Below are 11,912 nucleotides of genomic sequence, written 5' to 3'. Positions count from 1 at the left end.
ATTATCCACAAATATGCTGGATAATGATAAATTTAAATTTCGCCTCTATTTTTCTATTTTGACTAGTTCTTCAAATGGATACTTAAATAAGAAATAATCATGATTATCTTCTCAATTAAGAAAATTCAAAATTGAAATTATATCTAATTAAGTCTCACGTGGTGGTTTATTATGTAGACTCGCCAATTTTGAGCAGTTTTATTAACTTATCCAATGAGCTTAAAAATATAAAGAAAATAAATTAGTAACATGCAGCGTTCGTACGTTATTGTTGCCGGATGTTCTGCTAATTCCCCGTTGGTGGACCCCCAAACGGGTTGGCATATAAAAGGCAAACCCTAGCCCAGCCCAGCCGCCCTTCTCTCTCCATTTTATCTCCTTCTCCGGCCAACTGCGGGCCAGATTGTGAAACCGACCTTGATCTCCCCAACTGCGGTTTCGAAGTCTACATCCGGCGAGTCCCAGACACCGAGGACAGCCCATCGGAGTAGTTTGATCTCGAGGTAACCCGTTTTGGCTATTTTCTGGTGGTTTACGTTGGTTTTCCGGTGATATATATATGTATATACACGCTGGTACAAGTTTTTTGGACTTGGCCAGGATAAAGCAAGGTCACAGAGGGTTCGGCAAAGAGGGAAAACAAAACCTCTTTGCTGCGCCGTATGCAGAGAGAGAGAGAGAGAGAGAGAGAGAGAGAGAGAGAGACTTCCGGGGAGGTCTAATCCGACCATGTAAGCCTTTCTCGTTCCTTCGTTTCTTCATCTTCCGTTTTCTTCAATTTGGCCTAGAATCCTTCAGTGATACAGTCTTCCCATAATTTTTTTTTTTGTCCTGAAAAACTAGGGAAATTAGGGTTCAAGAAGATAAGGACTTCAAAGCAATCTTTGGTCCTATTTGTAGAGTTGTGCGTAAATACATGTATCTTTTGCATTTTTGCATGCTGAGGCAATTATATTTTGAATTTCTGGGTTTTAATTGTCTGACGTGATGACAAGATATCCTCCAAATCGTTTGTTTATGGTACTGAAAATCAATCGAGATTTTATTTAGATGCATACTTTTAACTTGGTTCTTGTATTTCTAGAGTTGTGGAACATGGCGGAGGAGGAACCGAAGCCCCTCAATTATATACCCGAGGTGATATTGAAGAAAAGGAGAAACAATGAAGAGTGGGCAATTAGAAGGAAGCAGCAGTTGGAGCAGAGGATTAGGAGAAGCAAAGGGGATAATTTTGTCATCAAGAAGCCTGAGCAATTCATCAGAGAGTACCGAGATAGGGTAATTACTTTTGATGTTTTCCCCTGTAGTTGCTTAAGATATGTAGATTGTGATGTTTATTCAGATAACTTATGCATTTAGTTACTGATTGTTTTGCAGTTATATGAATTTCTATAGGTGGTACTGATTTGTTTCCTAACGCAATTTAATGCATAACATGGTTCTATGTTGGATAAGTTCATTTCATTTCTACAATCAGCGTAACAAGGCATATAAAGTGGATTATGAAATTTGACCTTTGATTTCAATTGGAAACTAAGGGCTTGTTTGATTCTGTTTTCTTTGTTTGCAGAATTGCAAATTCTGAAAATTTTGAGGCAGATTTATTTTTCATATAGTCTTTTATTTTTGTTGAAATTATTCTTTTTATAATTTTCTAAATTAGAGTGTTTAGAGATCATTTTTTTAAAATAATTACCAAAATCGGCCTTTACCAAAATGTCATAATTCATGTAGCAGGTTGATCCTATTATTGAATACTGGAGTTGCCTTGGTCAAACACTTGCATGTTAATAAACTTGTCAACAGTGCATGGGGTTTCTGCATTGGGCTGCCCTTCTCTTTTTCCTTTTCTTTTCTATTTTTTGAATTTCTATACCACGTATAAATAGATATTGCCTATATGTTGGAGAACTATTTCTAACCTTAAAGGAAGGGCAATATAACTCCTTCAATGATTTTCTACTTCAGGATGGATACCCTTTTCATGTCAATAGGCTTTCTATCCCACAAACATTAGTAAGAGATTTCTTGGCATGAGAGACTTATGTAGGAGGTCTTCCAAGACAGATTGGGTGTAACAAGAGTATTGAGGAAGTAGAATGCCAATTTTATTGGCCAAGATGGTTAGTTAGTGTTGCACTTTTGAATTTGTTGTGGCCAAGATACAACAATAGATTTGTCAAGTGGGAAAAGTAATCTTGACATTCTTTGGCAAGGATGATCAGGGGGACCTTAAGGCAAATGATCAGGAGGCCAAAAATAATCAGGTGGCCTCATGGCAAATAATCAGGAGGCCAAAAAAAATTAGGTGGCCTTGTGAGATAGTGATTTGCTGATGAGTGGTTGCTTGCTGATGAATGGGAGACCTTAAATAATTGAGAGGCCTAAAATAACCGAGTGACCTTGGAGAACTGAGAGGCCTTCAGGAACTGAGTGGCCTGCTAAAGCGAACAAACGATGAGTGGCGTGGGAGACTTTTCCTACACAAACTCTCCGATACTTAAGTCAGTCTTTGAGTGCTTGAGCGCAAAAATAGGGTTTGAGTATCAAAGTGGGCGTACCTGAATAAGAAGGTGGGCTGTCATGACCCTAAAGATTTTTCAAAGATAGATTAATAAATACAATAGGAGGAGTTTATATTTCCTTTTGTATTTTTTGTTATAGGGCTTTGTCTTTAGCTAATAGGTAGTTAGGAGGGTTGCAATCGAGTCGAGATTCCCTAAGCTCAGCTCGACTCGATAAATTTTAGCACTAGCTCGAGCTCGAGTTGAGCTTGGAAGTTGGGCTCGAGCTCGAGCTTGATAACATTTCTTGAGCTCGAGCTTGGCTCGGGCTCAGGTGACCCAAGCTCTGGCTCGACTGGGGCTCAGGTTTGGGCTTGAAATTTATTAATCGACAAATATACCTAAATCAACCTAACCTCATAAGCTGGCGACGAGAGGCAGCGAGTGGCAGTGGTAGGCTTCAAAGATGCAGCGAGAGGCGGTGAAGACGACCAGGGTGAGGGACGGCGAAGAGGGCGACAACGAGACGCTTCGGCTTTCTTCTCTGAAGTCGACGGTGAGAGGCAGCGAGCGGCGGTGGTAGGCTTCAAAGATGCAGACGAAGGCAGTGAAGAGGGCTGCAGTGAGAGACGGCGGAGAGGGTGATAGCGAGAGGTTGCGGTGATTCTCTGGAGCCGGCAGCGAGAGGCAATGGGCGATCATAGCTCTTTTTCTGTTCTCCATTCATCCTTCTTTCCTCTTCTGCTCTTCAAATTTCAATACACAGGTATTTGGGAATTGGGAGCATAGTTAGGGTTTTTAGAAAAATAAGTATTTATAGGGTGTGTTTTTATAATTTGTAATATATAAAATATTAAAATTTTAATAATTAAAATTTTAATTATTATTATAAACTAATAATTTTAATCCCTATTATGAAATATTATTAATGTTATGTCAGTTTATATATTTTGTTTGTAAATAAAATATTTAGAATGTGCATTTAATACTATGTGTAATGATTAATTTTTTGAAATTTAATATAACGTTAGTAGAGTAAACTAAGTGTTACTCGAGTGAGATATAAAATTACTAAGTAGTAATTTTTTGAAATTTAATGATACAAAATTATAAATATAGAGTTATTATTTTAATTCATATTTATTACTTGGTTCTTAAATTAAATGCTATAGTTACTCAACTATTGTAATGTACCACTTAGTCGAATAACTATTTGGTTATTTAATTAATGTTATTCTATCAATGAAGATAAGTATATAATTGATTAATCCCTTAAATGTTTAGGTTTTAATTGATTAAAAATAAAAAATTAGTCGAGTACAATATTTGTTAGTTGTTACTCAACTAAACATTTTCTTACTCGAGTAAAATGATAATTATTCTATTAAGCTCATACATTAATTGATTAATTTTAAGTTACAACAAATCTTTTTATCAACACATTCTATTAAACTAAGTATTACTTGAGTGAGATATGCAGTTACTAGGTAGTAATTTTTTAAAATTTAATAATACAAAATACAAATATATAGTTGTTATTTTAATCCATATTTATTACTCGGTACTTAAATTAAATGTTATAGTTACTCAACTAATGTACTATTTACTCATTTAGTTGAATAACTATTTGGTTATTCAATTAATGTCATTCTATCATATATTTGAATAAGACAAGTGTATAATTGATTAATCTCTTAAATGTTTAGGTTTTACTTGATTAAAAATAAAAAAATTAATCGAGTACAATATTTCTTAGTTGTTATTCAACTAAACATTTTCTTACTCGATTAAAATGATAATTAAACTATTAAACTCATACATTAATTAATTAATTTTAAGTTGCAACAAATCTTTTTATCAACACATTCTATTAATCATTTTATTAATGTATTTATAAACAGGTATATTCAAAATTATAAATAATTTTATTAATACATTTATAAATAAGCTTATTCACAAGCCAGCTCGTGAGTCTATAATCGAGCGAGATCGTGAGCCACTATTCGAGCCAACTCGCAAGCCTATAATCAAGCCAGCTCGAGAGCCTATTGAGCCGAACTTTGCTGAGCTCAAGTTTAGCTCGTTAACAAATCGAGCTTCAAAGTTAGGCTTAAGCTCTGCTTATTTACTTTAACGAACAAACTCGAATGAGCTTTTATCAAGCTAAGCATCGAACTAAGCTTGAACGACTTGGCTCATTTGCAACACTAGCAGTTGGGCTGTTTGTTACATTGCACATGGGTGTAAGTGGGAGGTTGTTAGGCTATATATAAGCCACAATTGAGAATGGAAGAATAATGCTTGAATTAATTGAATGAAATTCTCATTTCTCTCTCTAGATTTCTCTCCAATTTCCCTCTCGTTTCTCTCTACTACTCTACTCTCCCTCATTTCTCTCTAATTTCTCCCCCTATTTTTGTCCAATTTCTCTCTCCAATCATTTTGATTTAAGGATTGCATTAAATAATTTTGTTAGCCAAGAGATGTCCTCTTCTCCCATGCATTTCCATGCTTCTATTGGTATATTATCCGATCCCACCGCCTTATGATTTTTTATTTTTTTTAATGCTTGCCTTATATCATTTGAACTTATGCGTCGATAAAATGTATAGCTCACGTTCCCTTCGAAGTTACTAAGATGTCCCAACCTAACTCTTATGTCCTCACCATCATTGAATAATTTTGTGAAATATTCCTTCCATCTCTCCTTAATCGCTCTCTCATTCACTAATACATTTTGGTTTTCATCTTTTATGCATTTCACTTGGTTTAGATCCTTTGTTTTTCTTTCTCTTGATTTAGCTAATTTATATATATATCCCTTTCTCCATCTTTTGTATCAAATCGTTTATATAAATTCTCATATGCTTTTGACCTTGCTTCACTAACAGCTCTTTTTGCTACATTTTTTGCTTCTTTATAATTTTTTAGGTTTTTTTCATTGTTACACTGATATACAACTTTATAGCAAGTTTTCTTATTTCTAATTTTTAATTGTACCTCTTCATTCTACCACCAAGACTCCTTAAGGTTTGGGGCTCTACCATTTGTCTCTCCAAGGACTACCTTTGCCGTGCTTCTCAGGACAATAGTCATTTTCCTCCACATTTGGTTTACCTGTCCTTCTCCATTCCATTCCCTTCTACCCCTTAATTTTTCTTTGAAGATTAGTTGTTTCTCCTCTTTTAAATCCCACCACCTAATTTTTGGATTTTATTTTATGTGATTTTTTCTCTTTCAATTTCTTATTTGGACGTCAAGTACCAAAAGTTTATGTTGAGTAGTCAAACACTCCCCTGGGGATGTCTAATGTCTGCAGTAGTCCAAGATAAGCCACCTGTTCATGCTTGCAACGTTGACATGTTTCACAGGCCATCACATATTCGATAACAATTCTCTTAAGAGTAGGCCAATAAAATAGTTGCCTAACCGTATGACAGGTAGCCCTTGTACTTGAATGTCCCCTCAGCGGTGAGCTATGTAAAGACTGCAATATCTGCCTTTTAAGCTGCTCATTGTCACCTATAACCATTCTTCCCTTCAACCTGATTATACCATTAGATAAAGTATACCCAGGTTTACTACTAGGGTTGACTGATAATTGGGCCAAAATGTCTTGAGTCCACCCTACAACTTCATAGCCATCAATAATTTCTCACACCCAATCTCGCACTACTGAAGTAATAGCATTATAGTCCCCATTTTCCTCTTGCCTGGACAAGGCATCTGCTATCACATTCTCTTTATCTTGGTGGTATTGGATCACATAGTCAAGGCCTAAGAGTTTTGACATACCTTTTCTTTGCAGCTGTGTGTGAAGTTTTTGTTGCATGAGGAACTTTAAACTCTCATGGTCAGTTTTGATGATAAATTGACTGGCCTCTAAATCGTGCCGCCATTTTTCCACAGCCACTAGGACAGCAATCAATTCCTTATCATAATGTTTAGGTGCAAGAGCCTTGCTAATGAAGGCTAGTGGTTTACCGTATTGCATCAAGACTGCACCTACTCATTTGTCACAAGCGTCGGCCTCCAGCACAAAAGCTTTGGTAAAATCAGGTAGAGCAAACACCAGAGCCTGTGTGATAACCTGTTTCAATTGAATAAAGGCTGCCTCTACTTGACGATTCCACTGAAACCCATTCTTCTTAAGTAATTCTGTTAAAGGTTTGCTGATAATCCCATAATTTTTAATGAACCTCCTATAGTATCCTGTCAATCCCTGAAATCCCCTCAAAGCCTTAACTGTAGTTGGTCTAGGCCAGTCCACCATTGCAGCAATTTTCTTGGGGTCTGTACTAACTCTTGCACCAGATATAACATGCCCTAAATACTCCACTTGTTCTGTGGCAAAAGTACACTTGAACTGCTTTACATATAATTGATTGGATCTAAGGACTTCAAATTCCTGTCCTAAGGTGAACAAGGTACTGGTCAAAAGTTTGGCTATAAATGAGGATATCATTAAAAAATAAAAGGATGAAATCCAGCAGAAGTCTTTTTCTTCTTCCCCTATCTCCAAAAATAGTCCTAAATATTATGGTCCTTTCCCAATCATGGCGAAGGAGGGTCCTGTTGCTTACAACTACTAGACCACACTACTATACATCCAGTTTTTCATGTTTTTCTACTCAAGAAAACAATTGGCTCCAGGATGTTCCTAAAACTGAATTACCCCCTATACTTGATGACTACCAGGCTGAGGTTGAACTGTTGTCTATCTTGGACAAACGGGTAATTTTTAAGGATGCTCTGCCCCTTACTCAGGTGCTGCTTCGATGTCTCATTTGCATCCGGATCATACTACTTGGGAGTGCTTAACGGACTTGCTTACTCAGTTTTCTCGGGCTACTCATTTGCTTTAATTCTTGAGGACAAGGTCTTAAGGGGGGGAGGGAATGTCATGACCTGGATATAGACAGACATCCTGGCCCTTGACTGCAGCAGATTGTTACTCTTATTTTCAGTTATTCATTTTATTTTCTGTATTGATAGTTCAGGTAGCTTATATGCACAGTAACCTGCAGTAATGTACAGTAACTGACAGTAATGTAAAGTACATCAGTTACCACCCACTTTCTTTGCCCATTACGTCACTCAGACAGCACTGGTAACTGCTTCCACTAATCGGTAACTGCCTTTGAATTGCTCCCAGAAACCGCCTTGTTCAGCTCGGCCTCAAGTCTGATCGGAGTCCTACTAGAAATCGCGTAGATCACAGCTAAGAACTGGTGGCTCTGATACCAAATTGTTAGGGACTCATGCCTGACTGTAATTTCTACAATGGCTTAATTGAAAGGGAGGGAGAAATAGAGAGAAATAAGGGAGAAAATTGAAGAGAGGAGAGAGAAACTGAACTTCTGATATTTCAATAATTCTCCAAAATGGTTCTCGAGTGGCTGATATAGCCCCCTCTTACAGGAAGAGAAGTAATGGGCAAAGGAAGTGGGTGGTAACTTCTGTTACTGTACATAACTGCAGGTTACTGTGCATATAAGTTACCTGAATTATCAATACAGAAAATAAAATGAATAACTGAAAAGAAGACTGAAAATAAGAGTAATAATCTGCTGCAGTCAAGGGCCAGGATGTCTGTCTACATCCAGGTCGTGACAATTATATGGCCTTCCAAAGAGGCAGAGACCATGGTTTCAGATCAAAATGTTCACCTCATTAGTTATTTTTGGAAAACCCTATGGCATTTGGTAGGCAGTAAGTTGAAAAATTTCACTGCGTATCATCCCCAAATGGATGGACAAACCGAGTTTGTCAACTACAGTCTAGGAAATTTGTTGAGATGCTTAGTCAGGGGAATTGGTACTTGATTCTCCCCATTTCACCAGTTGCCAAAGAAATTGGGGAAGAGGAAGGGTAGTGTAGGGGAGGGTGACAACTCGAAAGAGAAAGAGAGAGAGAAGAAAGATTTCAGGAAGGGGATATTCAGCAATTCTTTGTCCAAATTCATCGAAGCTAATTTCTGGTTACATCCTAAGCCTATTTGTAGGCTGAAGTTCAACTGAAAATAAATACTCTAATTATGAAAATAAATAAATAAATAAATACAAGCTAAAATATAAAAAATTTGAATTTTAATAAATCAAAGGACTAAATATCCTATCAATCGTGTTGTTTTCTTTCCTGGTGTGTATGTCAACTTAAGAAACACCTATTCTCTTAAAACTGAGATTGATTGGTATTCATAAGGCAAACATTGTGTGTTCATGTATAACTGCTGTATAAAATATCTAGTTCAATTCATAATTGACATGTTGGACGCAGGAATTGGACCTGATCCAGATGAAACACAGGTCTAAGCGGAAAAAACAGGCACTTTTGACACCTGAGTCCAAGTTGCTTTTCATAATTCGCATTGGAGGGTAAGTTAACAATGTAGTTGGTGCCTTAGTTTTGGTTTTGTTGTTGATATTTCTATTTCCATGTCTGATTTCCACCACTTTTTTCCCCAGAAAAACTGACATGCACATGAAGACAAGAACGATTTTATACTCTCTTGGACTGAGGAAAATCTTCCATGGTGTTTTTGTCAAGGCAAATGAAAGGATGATGGGAATTCTACAAAGAGTAGAGCCTTACATTACATATGGGTAATAAAAACAAGTTCTTATTGCTATTATTTACCATGAATTACTTCTTGATGCTTATATGATGAAATGGTTGCACTTACCTTTAACCCAAACCGGTCATGCTAACCCTACCCCAAACAACAAACCTGATCTGGGTGGTCCATTGGTTCCTCAATTGAACTTGAAGCAATGAAACCTGACTGTCATCCTACTTGAGCTTAACGTGTTAACTTGGCTATCTGTCTTTTTTTTAAAGAATGAACTCCTAAACTAATTTAAAGAATAAAAGTAAAAATTGGTCACATATTGGATTTTTTTATCTCAAAATTCTCCCATGTTTCCTCTTTAGTTGACATTTGTCTAGGATATCTTGAGGTGCTTCTTTGCCACCTACTTTCTATATAACAGTTCAAGCTTGGTGAATGTGAGCATTTGCAGGTTTAAGTTGACTGTTTTTATCTATTGAGCTGTGAACTCATCATAGCTTGACTTATCTTGCAACAGTAGATCCCTCCCCCACTTATGTGGTGAAACAATTAAATGTGTTTTCTTTCTCTCATCAATTTCCATTGGTCTAAAAGCTAGGGAGACTAACCTTCTAGAAGTGAATAATAATAATAATTAGGCAAATATAACGAACTGAAAGGAATTTCATTGTTGGCAGAACTAATAGAGAGAGTTTTACCATGTCAAGGTGTCGCAATTATTAATACATGTAATGCCAGTGCAGAGAACATCCGCTAAATGATAACCAATGCTTGTTGGCTTTGGCTTTTGGTTGAATGATAAATGTTTTAATGGGATTATGTTTTGTGTTTGAAGATACCCAAATCTCAAGAACGTGAAGGATCTGATTTACAAGAAAGGCTTGGCAAAAATTAAAAGGCAGATTGTTCCCCTGACTGACAACAACATCATTGAACAGGTAATCGAAGACCTTGCTAGGTTGTTGCACGCCCTGTTGTATTCTCATTGGCAAGTTTCTAATGCTACATTTTACTTTTGGCCTTCAGACTCTTGGGAAGTATGGCATCCTATGCATAGAAGACATTGTAAATGAGATTGCTACAGTAGGTCCACATTTTAAAGAGGTCACTAGCTTCCTGTGCCCCTTTAAACTCAACAAGCCTGAGAAAGCATTGCATGGAAAGAAAAAGCCTTACAAAGATGGGGGAGATGCTGGGAATCGGGACGACCAAATCAACGAACTAATTAGTAAGATGAATTAGCAGTAACATCAGGTGTTGCTTAAGATATCTTATTACAAATTGTTGGTAGTTTGTGTTCTTGAGATTGAATCTCAGACGATGCCCAATGTTGTTGTGAGTCTCAGTTTTGACATAACCATAATTTTACATCGATGACATCTACTAAAACTTTGATCATTTGTGAGGAAAGTAAGGTATTAATTATTAGAACGACTTTGCTAATTGATTGTTTTTTTCCCTCTTGTGGGTGTTGAATGTTGGGAAGTCTTGTTTGTTCATGTAAGCTCGTTGTTCTCGTTGTTAGGATCATCTCTGTGAAAGGTCCTTCCATGGTGCTCTTCTTGTTTCCCCTAATGTTTTTCTATGATTGTTTCTTTGCCAGAGAGATTTTGATCATTTGATTGTTGAATATTGTCATGGAAACAAAAAATGGATTTGAGGTGGGCTTTTTGGGTAGATTATAGCTTTTTATCTTTTATTTTGTTCAGCGGGTACTCTTTTAACTTATTATTTTATATATATATTTTTTATTATTTATACATTCATAACAGGTATGACAAAAAATTAAGAGAGGCTGCTACGAGAAAAATTGATGAAATAAAATAATTAGTCAAAAAAAAGATAAAAATAGACTTAATAAGATTTTGGGAGAGATTAAAGTTTGATATGAAGTGTATAGAGTTAAATAAAGATATAACAAAAAATAAAAATATATCAAAATTTAGAATTTATGTAATCGATTTCAAATAGTGGAATAAAGGTTGATATATTGTTTAAGATCAAAAGATAAAATCTCTTACTTTAAGGGCTCTTGTAATTCAGTTTCAAGATTTTTGTAGGAGAGATAAATTACAGAACCCAACAGTGAGATTCGAACATGGAACCTGTGACTGACTATATAGCATCTAAAATTTAAGATTCTTTGAGACCAACATATGTACGGTCTTAATTGTTTGGCTATACCCGTGAGGGCAAGGTTGATATATTGTTGTTGTATACATAGGTTGATATATTGTTGTTGTATACATTCATAACAGGAGTCAGTCACGTCACCATCCATGTATATATATACATTGTGGGTTTCCTTTGACACATTTTGTTTATAGTAAAAAAAAAAAACTTGAGGAAAGCAGAACGGTCATTTTCATATAGGAATAAAGCAAGTCTTCATAAGATGGCTATCTTAGCTAGAAATCTAATTGAACATGATAGTAAACAAAGTGAACAAAGGTTTCTTGAAGTGACTATGAAAAGCCTTTGATTCCTCTCACAACTTAAATGGACAATAGAACTGAAAGAAAAAGAAGAGAAAGGGGCCAACCAAGTGCAATCACTCTTTGTATTGAAGAAGGGTCATTTCAATTGGTTCCATTCCATACACAAATCTTTTTTTACATAATTTATATTAAATTTTAAATAAATAATATTTTTAAATACATTTTCACTCATATTTTATAAAAAAATTATTTTTACAACTTGAATTAACGACATTTTAATCATAAAAGAGTAATCTTACCATTACTATCAAGGTCGATGTTCTAAAATTGATTTTTAAGTATTAAATGAAAAATATAATTTTAAAATTCAGAAAACTAAGAATTATAAGCAAGTTTAGT

The 11,912-nt window shown here is 35.7% G+C and overlaps 1 protein-coding gene across 2 annotated transcripts; it reads left to right on the top strand.

Moving 5' to 3' along the window:
- Positions 1–305: 305 nt before the first annotated feature.
- Positions 306–10,518, top strand: LOC127791209 (60S ribosomal protein L7-1-like). 2 transcript variants are annotated; one of them, XM_052321061.1, is made up of 7 exons: positions 306–503; positions 601–731; positions 1,085–1,278; positions 8,784–8,881; positions 8,972–9,109; positions 9,911–10,013; positions 10,102–10,518. In XM_052321061.1, exons 3-7 carry the CDS (start codon positions 1,096–1,098, stop codon positions 10,315–10,317), a joined length of 738 nt encoding a protein of 245 aa, XP_052177021.1. In that variant the 5' UTR covers positions 306–503; positions 601–731; positions 1,085–1,095; the 3' UTR covers positions 10,318–10,518. The 2 variants fall into 2 exon arrangements, with proteins under 2 accessions (XP_052177021.1, XP_052177020.1); XM_052321060.1 differs by lacking the exon at positions 601–731 and having other exon boundaries at positions 308–503.
- Positions 10,519–11,912: the final 1,394 nt, after the last annotated feature.

The sequence above is a fragment of the Diospyros lotus genome, chromosome 14 (assembly GCF_014633365.1).
Source record: "Diospyros lotus cultivar Yz01 chromosome 14, ASM1463336v1, whole genome shotgun sequence".
Lineage (NCBI taxonomy): Eukaryota > Viridiplantae > Streptophyta > Magnoliopsida > Ericales > Ebenaceae > Diospyros > Diospyros lotus.
Note: the sequence above shows the minus strand (reverse complement) of the source record. Positions and strands in the feature narration are given on the sequence as shown.

Bases quoted from the DNA above. Each gene is read 5' to 3' on its own strand.
- LOC127791209 (XM_052321061.1), top strand. From the start codon at position 1,096: ATGGCGGAGGAGGAACCGAAGCCCCTCAATTATATACCCGAGGTGATA. The intron at 1,279-8,783 runs GTAATTACTTTT...TGTTGGACGCAG, and splicing joins TCAGAGAGTACCGAGATAGG to GAATTGGACCTGATCCAGAT. The intron at 9,110-9,910 runs GTAATAAAAACA...TTGTGTTTGAAG, and splicing joins GAGCCTTACATTACATATGG to ATACCCAAATCTCAAGAACG.